The 24653-nt window shown below is 45.4% G+C and overlaps 1 protein-coding gene across 10 annotated transcripts in view; it reads right to left on the reverse strand.

Annotated features, from left to right (window-relative positions):
• Window positions 1–14732: 14732 nt before the first annotated feature.
• Window positions 14733–24653, reverse strand: part of KIF13B (kinesin family member 13B) — a 112049-nt gene continuing 102128 nt past the window's right edge. For 8 of the 10 annotated variants that reach the window (XM_015859718.3, XM_015859716.3, XM_015859712.3 and 5 more), the window contains 3 exons: window positions 23911–23973; window positions 21363–22386; window positions 14733–19109 (listed from right to left, as the gene is read on the reverse strand). In XM_015859718.3, coding sequence (XP_015715204.2) covers window positions 18814–19109; window positions 21363–22386; window positions 23911–23973 — 1383 coding nt within the window. In that variant the 3' untranslated portion in view covers window positions 14733–18813. The remainder of the gene's footprint in view (window positions 19110–21362; window positions 22387–23910; window positions 23974–24653) is intronic. The other 2 variants (XM_085544199.1, XM_015859720.3) reach the window with 2 other exon arrangements.

Consider the following 24653-nt stretch of genomic DNA (forward strand, 5'->3'; position numbering starts at 1 on the left):
GAATTAGCTTAAATGGAATAGATGCTGGTGCAACGATGTCAGAAGAGCTGCACCTGATGTAGAGTAGTTGAAGGGCTTGGTGGAGAGCATGGCCTGTGCTTCAGACTTTTTTCCTAGGTTGTCTGCTGCAGTGTGGGATGTTGTTTGTGTCTTTTTGTCTGTGAATTTTCTTGAAAATTATCTTTTTGGTGGTGCTGGGTTTGGGTTGTTTGGATGCAGTTCAGTGGCTATTCTATTGTAGTCAGCCTGGAGCTACTGCAGTCTGTTCTTGCGTGGGTTTCCTTGAACCAGGTCTGGTGGCAGACTAGATCTACCTTTTTGTTCTGAATAAATAGAGAATAAATAATTCAAGATGGGCAGCCTGGTCTGGTGGTTGGCAGCCCTGCATATTGTGGGCTGGGGGTTGAAACTGGATGGTCATTGTGGTCCTTTCCAACCCAGGCCATTCCATGATTCTATGTTCCTCTTCTGTGATGGGCACAGATTGCTTTTAACTTTGTAGAGTAAATTCTGACTGTTATTTTGTGGCTCATACAGCTCCTATACTTGAGTTCTTGTCTCTTAACAGTCTTCTTAAAACAACAATTTCTACCTCTACTTGTTCTTTTGTTTTTGTTTTGAATTCTCTGTGTCTTTTTCCTGAAGTCTGAAATCCCGGATAGTTACAAAAGCATTATGAGTTGATAAAGGAAATAATAACATAGCAGCAAGCAGACATTACTCATTGATGGCCTTGAGTTGTAGAGACATCTAATACACTACAAGCATAGATATTGTTATAGCATAATCCCATTACTCATATGTTGGACATGAGCGGGTTGGTCCTGAGTCAGCAGTGCACCCTTGTTGTGATAAAGGAATTTCATTAGGAAGAGCCATCGGCAGAGCAAGGAAAGCAATAAGTCCCCTCTGCTCTTCACTTCTGGGAGCCTATCTGGAGTATTGTGGTCAGTTTTGGACAGGGGTAAATCCATCATACAGCTGCTGAGATGAGAAGGTTGGAGCACATGTAACGTGGTGGGAGTTTGAGAGAGCTGGGATTGTTTGGATTGGCTCTGGGGAGATCTTATTTTGCTCTTTAATTGTTCTAATCAGCAGTGAATACAGTATAGTGAATACAGAGCCAGGCTCTTCTCAGAGGTACATAGAAAAAGACTGAGAGCAATGGGCTCAAATTGCATTAAGGAAAATTCCAGATGGAATTTTCAGAGGAATATTTTCATGCTGAGGGTGGTAAGAAAGGGGCCAAGAAGGGCAGTGGAAAAAGCCGTCCTTGGGGATATCCAAAACTCAACTGGACAAGACCTGGGGTTGGATCAGAGACCTCCAGAGGTTTCTTCCGACCCAAATTATTCTTTATGTGTTGTTCCAAAAGTAATGCCTCCTGTTTATTTTCATGGAAACTACAACAGAGACGAAGAGCACAATAACACTGTTTGATAGAGAAAATCCTCTGCTACAAAACAGTGTTTTTTCAGCATAGCCACCACCATTAGCTATGTCTTTTTGACAGTGATGAATAAGAGCCTCAATGCTGCACTTGTAAAAATCAGTACCAGTGGAGGTGGTCCCCTGTTTCACAGCTGCTGTGATGGGATTGTTATCAGGAAATTGTTACCCATGCAGTCCATCTTTCATCAGCCAGAAGAGATGGAAGTTAGAAGGTGCCAAATCTGGACTGTGCAGGGTGCCATTGGATAGGCCAACCAAGAATGGCTGTGTGCTCCATGGTCTTCGAACTAATATGGATCCTGGCATTATCATATTGCAAGAAAATGTCATCTTCTCTGGCCTGACTCTGGAAGTTCAAGCCTTCAGCTTAGTCAGTGTTGTGACGTAACCGTCTGAGTTGATCATTTATCCAGGTTCCAGGAAATCCAGAACGATCCCCTTTCCTATCCCAATGGCTGTGCACAGCACTTCACCCTCTGAGAGCTGTGGCCTGAAAGTTTTTCTTCAGTGGGAAATTCACATGTCACCAGCCCATGTGCTGCCATTTGACTCGGTCTCACGGTGATGATACCATTGCCTGACGCCTCACTGTGCTTACAGCCACTGTTTTATCTCCATTAATGTTCAGCAAGCTTTGATGAGTGTCATTGGGTGCTGTTTTATTGTCACCCATGTTGTGGGCCATCATCATAAAATAGGAGGCATTATTTTTGGAGCAGGCTTTGTGTGATTCTTTACAAACCTGCTCAGGTTGGGGAGTTTCTCAGTTCTCAGCTGTACATGTTCATTTGTTTAAAGAAATTCTGTTATTTTGCCTACTGTTAAGAAGTTCTGTCTTTCCCTAATATAGATGAGCTTTATTTGTAGAGTCTGGCTCCAGGTTCTAATCAAGCCATAAGGAATAAGTCTCATTAATTATTTGCTCTGTTTACACAGTTCTTCAGGGATATTTGAATTAGTTTGTTTCATTCAATGGCTAACACTGAGCTTGTAAGCTCTCCGTGTTTTAATAACATTTGTGCTGTAGATGCGTTTTTGCCTTTGAGAGGAACTTTCATTGTCTTGCTGCTGTGAGTGTAGACTTGAAGAATTTCACATACCTGAACGTATCAGAGGAGAAATTATGCTCAAATGAAGCCCACTGTTGACTGCTGTGATATGCTAACATTTTTTGGTTCAGGAAATCTTCACATGATGATTGTCAGAAGGTTTAGTTTGGTAGCCTAGATCTTCTGCACTCCCTTGGAGCCTCATGTTATTTCCTTACGTGTTGGCTGTTGGCTGTTGCTAGACAAAAATAATAATAATAGAAAAACATACAAAGACAGATCACGATGGTGTTCACTAATATGGAACAGCGTGGAGTCACTATCCCAAGTGTCACTCCTGTCTTTAAGGTGCAGGGAACGTGCGGATGAGTTCAAGATTCTCAGATCCCCTCTGTGGGGAGATGCTGCTTGCAGAGAAGTAGAATGCAAGCTTTGTGCTGGTAGGACAATGTGGTAGCAATGGTAATGGGAGGATGGTTGCACTAGGTGATCTGGCAGGTCATTTCCAACCTTGTGATTCTATGATTGCGTGATTCTGCTGCATCCACCAGGTCGCTGAGTCACGCAGAGATACGTGGTGCTGGGAGCAGGATTTCACATAGATAAAACTGCCAAACCAGAGCTGGTATAAGAGCTGCAACTCGAAATGGCAGCCTCTAAAATGGCGGGGTTCTTTTTCACTGTGTGTAATATCGGATCTGGATTCAGGCATTTCACTGTAAATTATGAAGGTTCAATACTGAGCTGTGGGTGGTTAGTAGGGGAACTTTTTTTCCCCCCTTTATGCCTGGAATTCTTCTCATTTCAGATAATAAATTTCTTACCAGAAGTTTTCTGTTCCTCCGCCTGTTCCAGCTACATCAATGTGTAGCCCTCATTCCCCTGGGTCCATCAGCTTCTTTCAAGTTCATTGAATAATTACCAGCAAATTTTAGTGTCAAAATAAGCTTTGCTCTTATGTTAGACAGGGCTTCCCACCCAAGTAGCTCTTGAACTCTTTGAAGTTCTTTGACTTGGTAAGATTATTTTGAGCAAAATTTTCAGCTTGTAGGCAATAATGTTGAGTTTCATGTAGCATTTCTCATTTGGCAGGAATCTTTATTGGCAGGATTGGTCTTGAAAAAACTCGCTTTGTGTTACTGACCTAACGTATGCTTGTTATTAGACAGCTGCAGGTCTTGTGTGTTTAAATGCCTCTTAGTAGGAGTAATTGGGATCATATCACAATCCTGGCTAATTGAATGGAAGTTTGAGGAGTAACTTCTTCACTGTGACTTCTTGGGAGGGAAGGTAGATGGCCTGACCAGAGGTACCGCCCAGTTCCCAAGGAGAAGAGTTGCAGAGAAAGTCCACAATAAAGCTTTCCCCTTTTTGCAGCTGGGATTTTTACTCAGGATCTTGAAGCAGCTACTGGCCAACGGGCATTTGGCAAGCTGAAAAGCATCGCCCCAAACCCCTCATTTTAGTGTCTATTCATGTTGTCTAATAAATGGGATTAGAGCTGTCCAATTAAAGATATTGCACATTGAAGAAAAAAAAAAGGAAAAGAGGCATTGTAGGGGCGACAGCTATAAATTCAAATTTAAAATTGACTAAAGATATTTTTCTCCATTGTGAGAATTGTGTTGTAACTAAAAAAGTGGATGAGATGATCTTGAGGACTGTCAGCAAGGGGACAGCGTTTTGATGTTGGTTTTTGTCCAGCAAATTTAAATAAGATTAAATACATGAAATTATTCTCTGTTGCACCAGTGGAACAAATCTAGGGAGAAAAATTCTAACCTCCCAAGAGTTGTTCGTTGCTAACCTTGGCCTTAGGTTTTGTCTCTTAAAAATAGCTTGGAATTGTTTGTTCACGCCTGTTTTCATGTCGCCGTCCATTTGGCAGAGGTGATGCAGTAGCGACGATGGCATTGACATAGTTATGACAATCAGTACAAACTGTACTCGTTTTGTTAAGGTCCCTCTGTCACATGCTCCTTATGAGAATACAGATCATTCCCTAGCTCGTACTTGCTGGAACAAGTAAACCATTTTTTATTATTACTTTGAGACTCAGTCTGTGATGTTTAAGGTGTGCGTATCAGTGTAGTATTTGGGTGATATGTCATAGAGGATTCTCCATCTTAGGTGTGTGTGGGGGGGAAAACTCATAATACATTTAGCCACGCTGATCAAGAAAACTGGCTGATTGGTTTGACTACTGCAGTGCTGTGCTCTGCCCTGTTCTTTGCAGAGAGCTTTGGAGTGCTCCAGCCAATGGCTTCATCATGAGTGAACCCAACTCATGAAAGTGGAGCGAGCTGTGTAATGGCCCCTGATGCTCTGTATGTACAGTGCATCCCACTCTCAGCTGGCTTGGCACAAGGCTGTCTGCACCATTTATCCCCTATTCTTATAAATGGAAGCGGGTGCATTCTGATCAAAACATCCAGCATGCTTCTGCCGAGTCCTTTCAGAATACAGGCAGGGTAATTGGGATGGGTAGATAAATGTGTAAGAGTATGGCAGGAAAAGTAATGGCAGCTCTTTGGAATGGCTGGGTGTCCTCCTGACATGTAATTAGCTGCTTTAGAAAGATGTGGATTGGCATGGTCATAATTAAAAGGATTTCTGTCTTTCTGTGATTGAAAACAGGAGATCTTCCGCCCCCTAATTTTCTTTAGTACCAGCATTACTGGGTGACATTTGGAACAGCTATACTTCGTAAACTTTAATAATGACCTGGTCCTAATGGTAACTTCTAGCAGCAGGGGCTGAAACAGAGTTTGGTTTTCTATGCAAAACTACTTCTCTTCCTTTTATGCTTTTGGGTATTTATTTCTTCTTAATGGGTTTTAGAAGTAAAGTTAACATTTAATTGTTTGGCTGTGTGATTACAGATCACCCTGCGTTCTGGTTTAGTTCTTCTTGATTTGTCACCTGGTTGTGGAGATGGTAAAGCAGTTTAGCCGTAGTCTGGGACTCCACTGATTTTCTCATGCTATTTTCACCGTGCCCACAGGTGGAGAATGCCAGTTGCAGTTAGCCTTCAGTTTCCAAGTTGGAGCCTGTATCTGGCTCTTCTGTGTCAGCACGTCTTCTGTATGCTCTCAGTGTGGAAGCCTTGCCAGTGGTTGTTGCTAAGGGTATAGCTGCATTGTCCTGAAGTTGTCTGCAGTGTCCTGACCTGACGGATGGCAGAAAGTTGGAACTAGATGGTCTGTAAGGTCCCTTCTAACCCAAGCCATTCCATGATTCTGTGGTATGATATGGTCTGGCATTACAAGCTAACTCACCTTTTCCTTAAGAAATCTCAAAAGAGCTGCAGCTGGGTACTTGGCTGGACATTATCCTGCTATACTGCAGGAGAGGAGCTGTGCTGGTGACCTACACGAACATCATAATGTTGCCATGATACACTGCCAGATTCTGCAAAAGCATTTGTCATGGAGTGTTGTGTGCCTTTCTGTTCTGTTCTTTGTGAAAAACAGTATCTGTGGATCTGCCTTTAGCCCTGCAGAGCTTGTGCTCCATGTTTGCCTGTCAACTTCTTGACCATATTCCATTGTGATAAAGTACTGCTGTAGCCACTTATGAGATGAGTTTCTGAAGCTTTTTGGTGTGTAAAGATGCATATATGGAGTTAGTAAAATTTAGGAAAGATAGCAGGTTCCTAACTTAACAGATTTGCAAAGAAATTAGGATCTTAACTTATTTAGGCTCTTACCTAAATCCTTCGGTTACTTTTCAGCTTCTTTATGGAGTTACATCTGCAAATCTCATCCATTGTCACTGTGGTTCAGAACAGACCTATGGGTCTTGGGTACTTAGTTCTTCCAGTACCATCCCCTCTGGTGGTACTTACACTCACAGTAGCAATGGTAGGAATTTCTTTCCTAGGACAGGAATTTTTAGACACTAACTTGCTGCTGCTACTGGCCTCAATTCATCTTCCTTCCTTCTCTCCCATCTCTTCTCCTTAAGTAATTAAAGTCTTCCATGTTATGGCAAGATGGCATATGTAGCTTAAATAAACCACCTCTGTAATTAAGAGGTTGGCACCAGCCTTCTGAGATGGCTGGTCATTTGAGATTTAAAAACACATTTTACTGACAAATTTTATCCATCAAATCACTGACAAAGACATAATTAAATTATCAATTAATATTTCTCACCCAATATATTCCAGAAATGATATCGAGCATATATTGTATTCCTCAAAGTATGTTTGACTTTGCATTTTTTTAGTTATTATTGTATTTTAAGTCTGTTTGCTGGTAACGTTGCTGCTATCTGTCTCTAGCAGTGCTGTGGTGACGGTGCTGAAAATGTCCTTCAGGAGCTAACCAGAGCCAAGAACTCAGAATATCAACTCTTTGACCAGTTTTTTTCCATACCAGGGTGCAAATTTATACTTCATGGCAAGTAAGCAGATCTTTTCAAGGCCAAATGACAGAGAGTCTCCATTGGCAGGCACATTTGAGCTGCCATGTGTTCAGAAGGTTTGGTAAGATTTTGGCATGAAAAGTAGCCATGGGAGCATTCCACCTGTCTGCATCCTTCGAGTGATCTGAGTTTAGATAGACCTAGATGAGTTCCGAATGGCTGGATGAAGCAGAATGGAGTTTGTGTCAGGCATGGAAGCTCATGTAATGTGCAGGGTCTCCTTTTAGTTGGTAGATCGGTCCCTTCTGGCCTTAATTGCTAAACTATGATTCCAAAGAGGTAGACTTCTACTCTTACAGCTATAACTTGTTCATAGTATTTAATAATTCGTTGAGATTTGAGTAGTAGAGTGGTTCTCTACAGTAAGAACTCTTTTAAAATGTATGACTTTCCATCAGAGGAAAAGTTGTGCCTTATGTTTCTAAACCACATCAAGTTCCACTTATGTATGTTAAAAACCTTTTTACCCTTTGTATTTCTGCCATGATGAGAATCAGACAAACGTTTTGATAGAAGGTGGTTTATTGTATGCTGCCGTATTACTTAGATTTGCTTCAGTTTCTTACAAATTCTGCTCATCTGTCCTACTGAAACAGCAATGCATACTTCCATACCCGTCAATGTTCAGCAGCTATGGTAGCTCTGGAACATCATTCTTTTCAACCATTATTTCCACTTCTTATATACAAACAAAGAAGACTCCAACCAAAATCCAGAGCAGGTCGATCTGAATTTCTAATCCTAAATTCACTGTATGAGCATCTGGGTGCACGAATCTCAGTCGTGACACTTTTTACTGCTACCCAGGTACATTCCACCTCACATTATTGCACATGAAAAAGTGTTGATTGGTCGTGACTGTTTCCTGTAGCTGCAGTGCCTCAAGGAACTGTTGATACGAATGCTTTTATCTGTTGCCAGAGTGCTTCAAAAATATCACAGCCACCAGAAGTCTTCTTGCTAAACTCATCTCTCCTCTTGAAATGATTTCCTATCCTGAGCCTCTGTTTCCTTGAGGGAATTCCAGACAAGTATTTGAGCTATACTTCCTTCAGCTGCTCTGAGCCTCTCACTTTCCTCTGAAGCTGATACTTGCTGGTACCGAATTTGTCACACATTACCGTCCCAAACTGTTGTTGTGTTTCTTTTGTCTTTCATCCAAGCTCTTTCACACCCCAATAATCCTATTTTACCTGTTTTACGGATGGTTTTCTTACACAGACTTGCTCTGACCTGAGCTTGGTGTTTGTCTGGTCTCCAGCTAAGCAATGGATGTGATTTCCATGCTGATAACAAACCAGTCTGGCACAATACCGAAGTTGAGGTTTTTGAACTCCTTTGAGCTGTTCACTCGCTGAAGGACCCGGGGCGTTTTCAGCACGGCGACTTGGCAGCACTCCTCCCTTTCCTCTCTTCACTTTTGATGCTTAGATTGCCAAAGCAGGGTAACAGTAACTTCTAAGTAAGTATGATTTTTTTTAATTAATATTTGGACTGTCTTCTTGGCTTTTTTTTTTTTTTTGCTTTTTTTTTTTTTTCCTTTTTTAACTGGGAAGACTGGTAGTATTGGGCCTTGCACTTCAGTAGCTACTCCGTGATATTCTAGCAAATAGCTTGGGGAAATGCAGGTGTGTCACAGATACAGCTGTTCTTAACAAACTAATTTGATGTTTCTTGCACATGATTTCGGTGCTCAGGTTTACCTTTCTGATTAGTTCTATGTTCTTTGGTGTCTGTTGCCTCTCCCCCTCCTGGTAGGAAGAACTTGTTGCTTTCTGTTCCCTTTATCCATCTTCCGTGACTTCTGCCATTTTAATTTCATTCTTACCATTTCTCATTCTTGTCTTTTTTCTCTACAGGCACTTTATTACCTTCACACTTCAAGCAGTGTATTTATAGATAGGTGTTTTCTAATTCCTTTAACGCTTCCATCCAAGTTGACACAGATTCATCTTTCCTTTTGCCTATTAGATGGCACTGTATCAGTTGCCTACTTGAAGTTCAGATATATATTGTCCACAGTAAAGTATAACTATGAAACAATCTCCAGAGTTCACTCTGACCATTTAAAACAGACAAATAGAGCTCATAAATTCAGTCCTTTTGCAGCAGGTTATTCATCGCAGCCTCCCATGTGAAATGGTTTGTTTGCAAGTGTTGGACCACAGTCAGCAGAGGGACAAGGCAGTAACGTTGCTTTTCTTTGCTGTTTTGCTTGCACTTAATACTGGAAGCAGTATGAATGGATGCAGTTGTTTTCCCTGGTTAGCATGTTGCCACCTTTTTTTTTTTTTTTAAGTTGTTTTACATTTGAAGGTGATTTAAAAGAAAAAAACTTGAACTGAAAGGACTTCTCTAAATAGATATGGTAATGAAAATGGATTGGATTTTGAAGTTCCCATCTTTCAGCATTATCCACTAAACTTTCATCCTTTTTGGCTTGTGCACGAATTCGTGTTGAGACTTGAAGCTTTTGACTTATTTCCCGGATCTCTGGGGCCAGAGCCCTGCGTGTTCTTTGGAGAGGGGTCGTGTTGCATTTCATCCCCATTGCCATACAAACCATGAAGCAGAAATCCTTCTGTGCTGGGACCCTGCCGTAGCATTAGCAGCGCCATTCCAAATGCAGTAGCAGCAGCTCCTCCCTCCTGCACCATCAAGGTGGCTCCTGGGGCTGAGGGCTCTCACTGGGAGAGAAGATGGAAGTCAGGCATTGCACCCTGCATGACAGAGTGCTGTCATCGTGGGCACAAGGACAGGCTTCTACCTTAGGGATGGTGCGGGAGTGACAGATTCAAACCAGGTTTAGTTCAACAGCAGTTCTGTCAAAGGGTGGCAATTAGAAGTGGGTTATGTCCACGGGGAGCACTGTTTTTTTGACAGATGGCCTTGGCTGTCTCCCCCTTGGTCTCTGTGATCTTCCCAAGGCTCGTAAAAGCCCGGGAAGTGTGAAATATGTGCAGTACTTTTAAAATTATTATTTTTTTTTTTTCTTAGCGTCGATTTAAAAAGTGCCTAAGTGAGTAACAGGACTCCAGAGTGAGCTGGAGAAATAGGATTAGACCTCATTCCCTCCTAAGAACAGAGCCCTCGCTGCGCTCCCTCCGGAGGAGCAGTGGGAGTCTGCAGCCCTGCAGAATCCAGCAGGGAAGAAATCCCTTTCCTCGTGCTGCTCCCCTCATTCTCCAACCTAAAACTTGTCGGTGGGGAACTTCTTAACAGCCAAACCGTGGCAATCTCTGCTTTAGGGTGGGTGGGAGGGAGGGGGAAGCTTGGGCAGAATTTAGTAGGAAACTGCTTGTGGGATTCCAGATGCAAATGGCTTCGTGCATTCATCTCCTATCTGGATAGCCCTACATCTGAGGTTCTGGGTGGCAGTGGCTGATATCCATAATAACCCCTTCTTGGAATCACAGAGGTGGTTTCTTCCTTTATTCTTAATCATTTCTAGGCTTGTTAGAGTGGCACCTGCTAAACATTTTGTCAGAATAATGTAATGATTGGCAGGTGGTAACAAGCCTTGTAAAAATGAGGATTTTAAGTGGGTAAAACAAGAGATCAATACTAATTTGAAGAATTGCATTGAAGAATTTCTTGTGAACATAGCGAAAGGAAATACAATAAGGGAAGGCTGGTAAGATGTGTTGGTACCACTGGAGGGTTCCAAAAATGAAAGCAACCCATACGTAGATGTTTTATTTTTCATGAGTAACAAAGCATTGTTTTCACCTTGACAACTTAATTACATGTGAGTTGGGAAAGCCCAGGAAATGCTGTTGGCAAGAGAAGCCGTGAGGACATCTCTTGTGCAGAGAACAGAATGGGAGCTTGTAGGATGTTGATGGGTGTTGGTAAAAGCAGTGATCAAAGGAGAATCCATTGCTGGGGCGCTGATGAGAACAAAGTTCTGGTGGAGCCCATAGCACACACAGACGGTTGGATGTAGTGCTGTCCCCCTGCTCCAGAGATGCCTTTTTTTTCTGTTAACTGTGATTTTTTTCCTAAACAAAGTGATTGTCGATAGTGGTGGCCGTAATTGAAAGGAGCCTAGCAGCGAGTGTGTCCGACCCAGAAGTGAAAAGGCAGCGGAACAGTACGGGGGGCACAGAAAGAGAATGAGAAAAGCCAAGTCCCCGGGCTCTCTGTGACATGCTGGGGGTTGGGATTTCCATTTGGGGGTTTTGTGCACCCCCGTTTTGTTCCGCTGTCGCGTTGGGATGGGAGTGCCAGGCTGGTAGTGCGCCTCAGAACACTCTGGTGAATGCAAGTAGTTGTGGTCTCATGCGTGCGGGGCAGCTGCAGCCCCCTGCAGTTCCTCCCCACGTCTCCAAACGCATCGATAAGTCGGGATGAGCTGCTCCAGCTCTGCTGGTCCCGTGGCTCCCAGCGCTCCCGCAGGTCCGTCCCTTTGCCGCCGCCTCTACCCATGTCCTTCCCCATGCTGCGTGCCCTGCCGCGAGTCGCCCCTGTGTCTCATCTGCTGTTGGTGTTGTGCCTACCTCAAGAGGTAAACACGGTATCCTGGAGTCACACCTTCACTCTGTTCTGTTTTACATGAGCACTGGCGCGCGCACACACTGGAATGTATATTCCCCCCATCCCCAAATAACCCCGTGACCCGATCCTTGCTGTAGCCACCACCAACTCCTCTTGCAAATTGGATGCTGCTTTACATGTGAAAACAAATGTTCAAGAAGCTATAAAACCTGAATGAAAGCTAAAGCTGAATTTATAAAGCCTTGTTGCGTATGAGCCAAAAGTGCAAAAAGCTCTATATAATGAACTAACCTGCCACTCATATAAATATAAATATATATAAATATATTAAAATCAGACTGTTCTACAAAATTGTGTATTTGTATTTTTGTGTACGTACAATTTTCTGCTAAGCAGAAGGAGGATGTAGTATAGGATGATGTGAGAAGAGATTTTGTTTAATCATATTTCTTCGTTACTTATTTTTGTTAACATCCAGATGCCTGTCTTTGTCTTCTGTGTATGACACTGTTCCAAAGGTGCAGTATCCCTCTCCCGCCGCATCCCACCCCTCTCCTGTCTCACTGGGTGATGCTCTTCACCGCGGCTGGCCCGCTCAGCCCACAGGGTACGTACATCCCTGGCGTTCAGTGGGTGCGCCGTGCGTTCCTGTTTGCCACCCGTTCTCTGCAGTATCTTTGCTGTGGTCCTCAGCCTGGAATTTCAGGGAAGAAACGAGCAGCAGCGCAGACTGGGAGGGAGGATGAGCAGTAAACAGGCAGTCGAGGCGGGGGAGCGGTGCCATGTGTCACAGGGAACGAATCTCAGGTACCACCAGCGAGCTGCAGTGCAATGCTGTGCAGCACCACCATCCCCACAGCTGGGTTTGCTGTAGGGAGGGTGGATGGGCAGCAGTGCTGGTGGGGCTCTGGTGCGAGCTGCGTGCGTTGCAGCGGGTGGTGGAGCAGCCGTGGCGTCCCTGTCCTGACGGCTCGGCGCCCTTCCAGTGAAGGTGCTGATGTTCAGGAAGAGTTTTTTCTGAGGTCTTCTCTCAGTCTCTGCGTTTAGCTGCCAGATGCTGATCCAGCCCTGGGTGTGCTTAAAAGCCTTTTGGATGCGGCGCTCAGGGACGTGGTTTAGTGGAGGGTCATTGGTTAGGGCAGGATGGTTGGATTGTGGTTGGACACGATGATCTTGAAGGTCTTTTCCAACCTGAGCAATTCTGTGAGTGAATCTGCTCCGTGTTTTGCTGCAAGGAGAGAGGAGAGTCGTTTTGTCACTTGGTGTTGGTCCTTATGAGTTCAAAGTGGAGAACTGCAGGCAGAGCTGTGTAGATCAGGCTGTGGTGGAGAACAACACAAAGCTCTGCAGTTTGGGTGATCTCAATTTCCCTTCTCCTTCCTTGCTGCAAACCTTGGAGGCAAATAATGGGTCCTTTCTGTGTGCTCCCCTCCACAGAAGGAAGGTGACGGTTCATGTTGGTCCCATCTTCCTCAGGCAGGAGGTGCTGCAGAAGTATCGGCTCCTTCCCTCGTGCCCTTTGTGCTCTTTTTGGTTTTGTTTCAATTTCTGACATTGTCTGAACCGAATTCTGGCCCAGGGAGAGCGATGCTGCACCTTTCCACGTTGGGCTCATATTTATAACAGTGTGTAATGACTGTAGCAAAAGTCCTTGTTTCTGTATGTGAATGGACAAGAGAAACAAGTGCTCTATTGTATTGATTAAACTAGTTAAAATGAGTCCTGTATCATTGTATCTCCTATTCTGGATTAGTGCCTTTTGGACAGTAGACTGTTCTGTAATTAAAATGTAGTATAACTGCTTTTTTGTACAGTTTTGTTTTAATAAAACTTTTTTTTAATTTGTGTTTATTTTAGTATTGTACCTCTTAGAAAATAAAAATGTATAACTCAACAAGGACGGCTGGCTCCGATGGTGCTTTTTGTCTGAGGGGGGTGGCAGCCCTGGAGCAACAGAAAACATCCCTACAGCTTCAAAAAGGGGGAAATGAACTCGTGGGAGGATGAGCGACGGCCTCCAATTCCTGGGTTTTCCACTTTGTTTCTTGGAGAAGATGGGGAACACTGGATAGTGATGGGACAAGGGGGAATGGTTTTGAACTGAGACAGGGGAGGCTGAGGTTGTATATTAGGAGGACGTTTTTCACCAAGAGGTTGGTGACGCACTGGAACAGGTTGCCCAAGGAGGCTGTGGATGCCCCATCCCTGCAGGCATTCAAGGCCAGGCTGGATGTGGCTCTGGGCAGCCTGGGCTGCTGGTTGGTGACCCTGCACACAGCAGGGGGTTGGAACCGGATGATCATTGTGTTCCTTTTCAACCCAGGCCATCCTATGATTCTATGATACGCTTCTATGAATGTGTGGGGACCCAAAGGTGTGGGGCTGTTTGTGTCCTGCCCCAAACTGCCATTTCCAGCTGGCATTTGGCAGTTCCATTCTGACAAAGAGCACGGGGACAGGTGAGGGCCGTGAGAGCGCTGCTAATTGGCGGGAGGCAGTGGAGGAGGCAATTCTTTGTGGGGCGTTTGTTCCCCCCGCTCGTTTTGCTGGCTGCCTTCTGAAGGCAGCTCTGGCTGCAGAACACAGAGCAGCGCGGTGCTGCTGCGGGAACCACCTTTGGGAAGAGCGGTTCTCAAAGTACCGGCACTTCAAAAGGCGCCCGTCCTCCAGCACAAGGTTGGTGTTTCTTCCTTTTTCTGAAGGTACGACATGAAAGGAGATTGACGTTAGGAAAAAAAACAAACCCAACAGGCAGCTGCATTTCTGTGCACTGATTGCAAGGCACCGATAAAAATATCCTCTGCTGAACGACTTTCGGTAAGGAATTGTAGAAACAAACAGGCGAGAGCTGGGCCCAAAGGCTGCTGCTTGTTAGCAATGGTAATAAAAGGGGATGAGTGCCAAAGATTGCACTGCATGCTGCTGGGGTGCTGGGTGTAGTGGTGGGAGCCCAACATGGGGCTGTGAAGATGCCATTGGGAACCTGGAGCAGGAAGGGGACTCCACATTGAGGAGCAAAGGGAAAAGTGAACTGACTGCTGTGACCAAGGGCAGGATGGGCACCAACAGCCCCAGTGCCTCCAGAAGGGCTGATGCCTGAAACCTCAAAGAGGAGGGAGGTGAGGGGCCAGCTGTGCTGTGTGTATCAATGGGGAGACCCCTGCACAGCAAGGAACAAGGCAAGAGACCTGTGTGAGATTACAGCGATGTATCTCATCACCCTCAAACATCAGCACTCACATCGTGATGCCCCGAATGCATCTGAAAGTTTTGGTGATGCTCACAAGATAACAAAGTGTAGGCTTATAGGTTCCAAAGAAGAGGTTTATTTAGGTACTGCAGGCTGCATTGCATATATAACACAATATTACAATTTAGTATTGTACAGAAATAATTAAAAACTTTACAGCTCATTACAAAGTGTCTTTGGATTTTAGCTCATTTAAAGTACACCAATCAACACGTAACGACACCGCAGGGTAAATAGCCACTCCTTATATACACAGCCACTACATTTACAAAAGAAATCAACAGAAAGATGAGCTGGGAGAGGCTCCCAAGACACGACGGGCGTTAGTGGGGGTGGAAAAGGGAAACCCCCGGTGCCCTGTAGGTGAGAACTGCCAGGAGGGCACAGAGCGAGAACCCAAAGCAGGGAGGGCTGAAGGGGATGTAGGAGCGCAACACTGACTGCGACTCCTGCTCGAGGGGAGCATAACTCGTCTGCGCCTTGGTGTAGCATCACTTCCTACAAGCTACGCAGACTCCAGGTCAGGCTGAGCCCACCGTGTTGTTTTATTACTTGCTGACCCAGGGATAAGGCACTGCAAACACTGAACCTGTTGTGCAAAGAACTGCCAGTACCAGAGTAAGGACAACACGCGTGTCAGGACAGGAAGGACTCTTGGACAGCTCCCTGGCGGTGTGAGCAGCGCTTTGTGACGCCCGGGATGGTTTTGGATGGGTTTGGGTTTTGATGACCAGTGAGACAGAACGAGGTGGGGTTCTCAGCTTGTAGCAGAGCACAGTGATGCTGAGCCTCTGAGGCTGAGCAGCAGGGGAAGAGACACAGGGCAAAGCCTTCTATGATTCTATGATTCTTTCTTAAGGATATGGGCAATATTGCCATGCAGGAATCATTTCTATCTTCCTCAACTAAAGTACACTGCTGACAAGCAAAGAGCCAAGGCCCTTCAACTGAGCAGGTATTACCTGGGACAAGATCAGAACACCAGGAGAGTCAGGAGCACCATACAGTACAAAGTCTTGGCTTGGCTGGAGAAAACTCACAGTACATCCTTCCCAAAGCACAACCTGGGCTGCCTGCAGCAAATGCCACCGTGTGCCTCAATCCCACTGCTGCATCTCAGACCCACACACAGCTCTGCTCCCAGATTCCATATGAGCTCACAGAACTGAGCAAACACAGCAGATGAGAAACTCGAATCACAACGAATCACAGTTCCTGCTTTAAAATATTCTCCCTCCCTGTATATAAAGTGCATGAAAAACCTTGGGAAATATGCATAGCTATTAACGTGCCAGCCTCAGCCGCTGGGCTATTCCAGTTAAGAGCACCTCCTCCTTTATGCTGAGGGTAGAGTTATTCTAATGCTAATTGTCAGTTAAAAAAATAAAACCAAATTCATCTCCTTGTGGTTTAAAAGGCCGTTCTCTGGTTATCTGGTGCTCTGAGCAGAGAGATGAGCGCTCACTGTGCCCAAACTTGGATTACCAGCAGGAGGAGAGGGCAGGAAGTTGGGGCGAGCAAGAAGGAGATGAAGAAGTCCTCCAGGAGAGTCCTCATGGCCCCATGTGGATGTGCCTGGCTTTGTGGACCTGACCCATGGGGCAGGTTTTTGGGGGCAGGTGGAATTAATGTGAGGAGGTTTCATTCAAAGCTCAGAAAGAAAGTACAGAGCAAAAGAGAAGAATCCTCCCTCTGCCAAAGTCAATGTGGTGCTCCTAACAGAGCAGCTCTACCCCCCTTATCACACACCAGTGTTTGCAGACACCCCAACCACAGCCATATTTAAGACTGCCCAGCTGCTTGGGCTGCACCTTTACTGCTTCCTATCCGCCCTGGAGATGTGCAGTCCTCAGCGGAGCAATGGGGTGTGGGAGGACCCAGACAGCTTCTTCCCTTCGTATCCCCCCAGAGGGGACACCAAATACCAGCACGCTGTGAAGGTAACCCTGACAACTCCTGCAATGAAATGCTGAGACTACAAACACCCGTAGGCTGGGGCTGCCTCCCGTGGGCTACCTCTGTGTAGCGCATCGGAGCAGAGTGCGGCCAGGAAAACATCACAGGTGGATTTCAGAAGGCAGGCAGGGCGGTGTGAGAGGCGTCACATGAAGCAGCGGGCGGTTTGTCTGTCTATCTGCCAGGTTCATCACGCCCCAAAGCAAAATGCCATTTGGTTGCATGGACCGTGCCCATTAAAACCAGGAATTTGAGCATTTGAACTCCTCATTACTGAGTTCCTCCCATCACCTCGGCTTGCATGGACGGGAGCTTCGTGCAAAGGAAAAGGAGAAAAAACTGTACGGTAGAAACGCCTTTAAAAGCTGCTATAAACATTTCATATTAGGATTTCTTTACAAAACTCCAGGAAGGAGTGAAACTAACAGAAGCTGAGAGGAGATACAAATCCCTGGCCGTACTGCAACCCATCCCACTTATTTCAGCTACAGATTAGTTTCTATTTTAATTTTATTCCTTCTGCATAAACGATATTAATTACAGTAAACCAGCATAATTATCTCCTTCACTAAGCATCCCTGTCTCCTCTGATGACAATGTATCTCTCCCTTGGACCTCTGAACCAGATGGCTAAGGCACTTTGATACCCACGTGCAGCACGGACAGAGACTGGATACGTATTAAAGTTTAATCACTAATTCAGCACCCCAAATATTCCCCAAGTAGATAAAACCTCTATTGCTCAAGCTGTCCAATCCCCCCCTGATTCCTTAAACAAGATATAAACAGCTCAGAATATAAAAGCCTGTGGCCTTTGTTAGAAAAATGAGTGTACGTAGATATGTGCACAAGTATATACAGGTATGAAATCTGTGCCACAGGGTGTTAAAAACTAGTAAGATTTACCAAAAATAAAATCAAGTTTGATAAAAGCCAGGCCAACCCTCCTCCTCTGGGTGGGGTTGGTTTGGGGAAGACTCTTTCATGGGTTTATTTCCATGTCACTGAGCTGGGCCTCTCTCAGCACTGCGCTCCTCAGAGCAATGCTGGGTGGTGGATGATTGTAAAGCGCAACCTTTGCTCAGTTCAACACAATAAATACAAATAAATAGACTGGATTCATCCTGTCACAAGAGCAGCAAGCCTCTGCTTCGAAAAGCTGGGTGAAAACCAAAGGCTGGGCGGAAACCCAAAGGTTGAGTGAAGACAAAAAGGCTGGGTGAAGACACAAAGGTTGGGTGAAGACAAAAAGGTTGAGCAAAGTCCCAAAGGCTGGGTGAAAATCCAAAGGCTAGATGAAAACTCACAGGTTGGGTGAAGACCCAAAGGCTGGGCAAGATGCTGCATCGAGCAGCAGGCAAGACCCAACAAAGGGCTGTGGACATGGGAGCACTTCAGCACCATCTCTGCCGAAATTCTCCTAACCCAAAAGACAGAGCAAACGGGAAGGTCTTGTGAGTGAGAGGAGCACAGCATGGTGAGAGCACACATTAAATGGATCAGAGATGGAAAATGTGTTTGACTCCCCTCCCTTTCCTGTAAAAAGAAGGGATCAAAAAATATATCAGAGCAGGTCATGGGCCTGCTCTCATTCCCATCAGCAATAAAGTTTGTGCTGATTTACACAGAAGGACAACGGAAAAGAAACCAAACCAGGCACTGATGCTGGGCCACACAACCAGAGGGCTGCTGTTTTTTTAAATGAAACGAGTTTTGAGGGTTTCCCCATTTCCAGATTAGGTTTTATGTTCGCTGTCTTCCCATCTGGGATCGTTATCTTGCCCTTTCACCATGATAAACATGATAAAGCTCTCACAAAATTACACAGAATTGGTTCTTTTGGGGACCTGAGCTCAGAGAAGCACTGAGGTGTGCATGGGGCTTTGTAGCCACTGGAAGTCATGCCTTAATTTGAACAACTCACATCTCCTCTGGGAGGTGGAGGAGAGCAGAGCTCACAGTCACCCCTACACCCCAGCATCACAACAGGTAACAGGAAACTATGGCTGCAGACCCAGCACCACGACAAGGCAAGGAATGATCATGCCAGTCACCCAAAGCAGAGGAAAAACCCTTCATTAGTGTTTGCCACAAACCACAAGTTCACGGGGCTGCTTTTAGCCACCCGAGGCTAAAAGACGGGTCCGCAGCCGCAGGGCTGTTTTGCAGCAGGCCGTTCTCTCAGCTCGCCCAGGATTTCCTGTTCTCTGCGTTTTTCTGGCTCTTCTCCATGCGAATTGTGGGTCCTCCTTCTGACTTGGCAGCCAGGGCTGTGAGTGAAGCCAGGCTGGATGCTGAAGCAGAGAAGTTGCCGCTCCTCCTGTTCTCGTTGGATGCCGCTCCCTGCAACCTCACTCCGGTGCTCCGTCGCCTTGCTGGTCCTACAGCCTTTTTGACTCTGCCTGGTTTCACAAGCAATCCGTAGCCTGGGTTGCACCTGAAGTACTGCTTTCCTCCAATGGAGCCGTCATTCTTCCCTTTGAAAAGAAACAGAGATCACAGAACCATCAACGTTGGAAAATACCTCTAAGATCCCCAAGTCCAACCCCAGCACACCACACCATGCCCACCAACCAAACTCAGTGCCTCAACCCACAGCTCTGGAAAACCTCTAGGCATGGTGACCCCACCACCTCCCTGGGCAGCTGTGCCAATGCTGCGTGAAATGGCTTTTGCACTGTGCATATGGTGTGCTGCCACCCATCACTCAAGGAAACTCACATGGGGTCCTGGGGTATCTAGCATGAATTTTTTCACCCAGAGGGTGGTGACGCACTGGAACAGGTTGCCCAAGGAGGCTGTGGATGCCCCATCCCTGCAGGCATTCAAGGCCAGGCTGGATGTGGCTCTGGGCAGCCTGGGCTGCTGGTTGGTGACCCTGCACACAGCAGGAGGTTGGAACCAGATGGTCACTGTGGGCCTTTTCAACCCAGGCCATTCTATGATCCTGTGATCCTCTGATTATCAGCAGCAGGGACAGGGATGGGGGTTTAACTGAGCTGACATTCCAGGGATTTAACTGGGCTGATTCTGCCTCAGCTGAAGGTTGAGTCACGGTTACAAAATACTTAAAGACATCTTGGAGGAATGAACAAACATGATGACTGAGAACAATATAACGCCAGAAGGCTATGCTAATTATAGTTTTTGTCAGACTAAATGGATAGGGTTTTCTTTTGTTTTTAAAGTTAAAAACAATGCATAAATCTCCTGGCTGAGCTGCTCGGTAACAGCTCTGTGCAGAGCCATGCAGGTTATTACAGAAGTAGAGGAGTGGCTGGATAAAGGAGCAACCAGAGCAGCCTGTGCTGAAAGATATTGCCATGCTGCAGGGAAGAAGACTTTCATTGAAAATAAAAGCTAATATGATGATGACAGACTTAGAAACTATTATACAGGAGGACAGGGGAAGCACTTTGTTCCTGCAGAACAAAAAGCTGTGTTCCCTCTAAATAGGTAAACAAGCAGGAAAGCAAGCACCATCTGTACAAAGCTTGTATGAGAGCAAAGGAGAGCTCGTGATCAATGAACTCGGCAGAGAAAGAAGTCTCCAGAGGAGTAGATAAGTGGGAAAAGCCTTCCTTGAGGAATGCATAAGATAAAAAAAAAAAAAAGCATCAGCTGTTTTTATATCTGGATGGATAAAATCATAGGGAGCAGCTGCAGCGGAGCTGGCCTTGGTTCATCCCTGCCCATGGCAGGGCTTGGGGACTGGATGGGCTTTAAGGTCCCTCCCAACCCAAAGACACCACCAGCTTGTGACCGTGTTTGCCAAGGGAAGTTAGAAGACAGCTGTGCTCCAACAAATCATGCCCCATCTCTGGAGGTGCCCAAGGCCAGGCTGGATGGGGCCCTGATCAGCCTGAGCTGGTGGGTGGCAACCAGCCCATGGCAGGCGTTGGGGCTGTGTGGGCTTTAAGGTCCCATCCAACTCAAGCCATTCTATGGCTTTATGAAATCAGTGACCTAAATCTTTGTGGAAACAAAAGAATTAATAATAATTAATAATGTTAATAATTTAAATAAGGAGCTTTGAGTGCCCTTCGTCTAATGTCACAATGCCATTTAATGGTCACTTCCTAAGAAACACTTCTTCTCTGTAAGAGTGGTGAGGTGTTGGAACAGGCTGCCCAGGAGGTGGTGGAGTCACCGTCCCTGGAGGTGTGCAAGAAATGTTTAGATGTGATCCTAAGGGACAACAGTCCCAATAGTGGGCAATACTGGTGGTAGGCAGATGGTCGGACTGGATGATCTTAGAGGTCTTTTCTAACCTTGGTGATTCTATGATTCTATCATTCTCCCAAGCCTTCCACTGGCACATCCTGCCTGCTCTTAGATAACAGGGAAAATGAGTGCTATGGAAGCCGACGTGAACCTGCGAAGGAAAGGAACTGTGAAGCCTGGGGCTCCAGCAGAGAACAAATGCCAGCTATCACCTCCTTTCCTCTCATCTCTGCAGTTTTGAAGTGCTTCTGCTCAAGTCATTCCTTTTGTGCATCACGCTCCAGTGACACATGGGAGCAAATCCTCTCCAAGAACGGTACCCTAGTTTCTAAAAATTATTTGTTATATGAAATCTGAGAAGCCTAAAAAGTAGGAGTCGGGCAGGAATGACAAAAGAAACTGAACAAAACCTTTAACCACTTCTTTTTCCCACTGACCAACATTAAAACAAATGCTGCAAACTCTGAAATGCTGCCCGGTTGCACCCAATCTAGAGCATGTCTTACCTGAAGGTAAATCCAGTTCAACACCAACCCATGTTCCCTCTTGGAAATCTGTGGGCCCAACGTATCTAACGATGCCTGTTTTGTTTGTGCCAACGGTGACATATTCTCCCTCTTTCAGCCACTCGGGAACTTCATTGGCATCTTCAGAGTCAGAAACTACTTCCAGTTTCTCTTCTGCCATCTCTGACCCATTATGGCTCAGTCCATGGGCTGCAGATGTGCTCTTTTCTCCTTCTTGCTGCTCCTCTTCTGTGTTTAGAGAACATGAAGGATCAGTCCCCAACATGCTGGTAAAGGACTTGAGCTCTGAAGTCTTGACTTTCTGGATTTTGAAGGGGGAGGCGGCAACGCTGGGCTGGGGAAATTTGTTGTCCTGAACCTGTGGTTTGGGAACCCCCAGTTCATAAGCCCCAGAAGTTGTTTCCTTTCTCCTGGCAGCCTGTCCTTCTGACTCCATTGATTGTTTAGACGACTCCATCCTTAGAGCAGAGGTAGAAATAAAGGTTTTTGCATCAGTAGCTACAGAGGCATCATTTGCCTGCTCACTATAAGTCACAGGAGATGCAGAAGATTTTGATTTTAAAGCATCATTCCCATTCACTTCAGTGCTGTCTTTTGATCTTGTGTGAGCACTTGGAAGGCTGGGGGTGGGTAGACTCTCCCCTTTATTGTTGAGACAGCTTTCTGAAGGACTGTCTGAGTGCCCTGGCATGTCCGAAGATCCCTGAGCCACAGTAGGAGCTGGGAAGTCACATAGGGCAGGCGTTGGTCCCCCTGGCTGAACCACAGCATCACTTCCTGCTGTGAGGGCTTCAGAGAGGGTGGCTGTTGATACACTGTGGGAAAAGTACCCGCTGGAGGCTTCGCTCAGAGGACTTGGAGGCCCTTCCTGGGAGTCCTGTGCCTGGGCATCTCCTGTGGGCTGCTGCAAAGGCACTTTGGGCATCTTTTCAGGACTCTTTTCCACCTCTGACATCCGTAAAGCAGCTTCAAATGGTCGTTTCCCTGCTGCCTCTTGGTTCAGCTGAAACAGAAGGGGACAGTGACCATGGAGCTCCGATATCCAAACAGTCTGGGTCAAAACGGCAGATTTAAGGCCTCTGGGAAGCTCTAAGGCCTCCAGCATTTCTACACCCCCACGTAGCCACAGTCTCCAGAAGATGCAAGTTGATCTGAAGTCAGCTTTACAAACCTGGTAGGACTGTCAGCTCATTTCTTCCATTAATAAGAAAAGCACTGACTAAAAGAAATACGTTCCCCAATATTTACTGAAAAATTATTTATATTGCAGGAATGGTCATTTGCTGTTTGAATAGCAGGATTTATATGAAATGTGAAACAGCCATGATCTATAAGCCTCTCTCGGTTATTTGGCTTAACATTCAGGACTGATAAATCACAGCTTTCCAGCTAAACTGTCACTTATGTCCCCGTTCCCAAATGCCATTCCCACCTCACTGCCACCAGCACCGCACACTTTCAGGGTATGAAATTAACTGCACCTCATGAGATTAACAGCCCATTTTAGTGATGTATTTCTTGGCTGTAAAGTTTACTAAATCTGATAGATCGATATCTTTTGCCAGCACATGTACTCTAAAAGATTAGGATGTCTCTAAATCTCTTTGGGAGGGGAGGAGGTGGCTGTTAATACGAAGAAGAAAAAGTGGTTGGAGGAAAGCAGACATGTACATATCCTACCTGTTAACTCTCAAGTGCACATACTTGTTTATTGTTCAAAATGTTGTGTTCTTCCCATTTGATATTAAAGTGTCCCAAACAACAGGACTTGCACCTTGTTCTGAAATGTTGTTCTCACTGGGAACTTAAGTGGCATTCGATGGAAGAGGGATTTGATTGAATTACAAGAGCTTCAGAAGCCAAAGCTATTGCTAAGTGAGATATAATACAGAAAAGTTTTATGGAATGTTGCAGTGCATTGAAAACACTTTCAGCTTCTCCATGGAGCGGGTGCTGTAGATGTGAACTATGAAGGTCTGTTCTTTCTTTGGGCTTTCCCTTTTAAGCTGTGTTCAGATAACACACATTTCACTAAGACAATAAAAGGACAGTGGGAGAAAGCTGATTTGCTATTCACAAGACTGAAGTTCTGCTGAACTGTGGGAGATCGTAGGGTCTATTTTCTCTCCTGCTTACAAGAGCCTTTTTTCATGCCGATATCATGAATTGGCTCGAAATGTGAAATCAAGAATTAAGCTCAGCGCTCAGAATAACAGACTCGTTCTGTTTATAGAAAGCATCAGTGCAAAGCAATTTGTCTTTTAAAGCAGCAAAACAGCTACATTTTAGCTAGTTAACTGCAAATACAATCATATGATTAGCCAGGCTTTTAAATATAGAAGAATAGCCAGCAGCAGAAGGGGAGACTTTAGCAAGACCTAAGAAAACACAGCAACGCATACTGCATTTAATTGTCTGACCATGAAGTGCCAGTCAAAGCGCAACAGGTTTAAGTGGCTTCTGCTGCCTCTGGTTTTCAGTGATGTGAATATAGAAACTGTTTCTTAACGTGCTATGGTGTGCTTACCTGCTTTATCTTTGCAGCACTGGCATCAAGACTGGCAGATTGAACCATGATCCGTGGGACAGCCTGCAGGAATGAAATACAGAGCATCACTCATTAAAGGGTTACGTGTTGTCCTGCTGGTAAACATCAAAACTGACATCTGCAACTTTGGGATTATCAAAAAGGACCAAGCATTACTATCCTAATGTGTTCTGCTGACATACTCTGAAGGGGCAAATGAATGCATTCACCAAAGCAACAGAGATATCTCTGAACTTCAGCATAATAACAGCTATAAGCACAAATTCATAGCACAGACATTTCTTTTACGGTGCAGTAAAAGGCAAAGCACTGAGCAACCAGATGGCAAAGAGGTCTGAGGTCACTGCTCGGTGAAATCCTCAGCTTCAGTCCCTCCCCACAACTTTCTCCTTCTCCAGTATCTCAAGCCAGTTAAGATTTTAGCCATGTTTACTAATTTGCTAATGACAACATATTGGTCCCGTGCCAGAAGGGCCGCTTCTGTGTTCCCACTGCATCCTCTCTTTGTCAGCTGAGCTTTGACTTTAAGGCTTTGACTACAAATGTTGCTCCCAATTCAGTGTTTGGTACTTTGGTTTTTTGAAGGTTTGAAATAATCACTTGAAGGCATCTCCTGAAGCTGCAGCAGCCAACTGTGACACACAGCCATAACTCTGTTACTTGACTCTCACTGCCATGCACTGCTGTCACAGGAGGGAATGGGACCACAAGCCAATGGGGGG

This window comes from Coturnix japonica, chromosome 3 (genome assembly GCF_054131305.1).
Source record: "Coturnix japonica strain WE chromosome 3, WE-NBRP24, whole genome shotgun sequence".
NCBI lineage: Eukaryota > Metazoa > Chordata > Aves > Galliformes > Phasianidae > Coturnix > Coturnix japonica.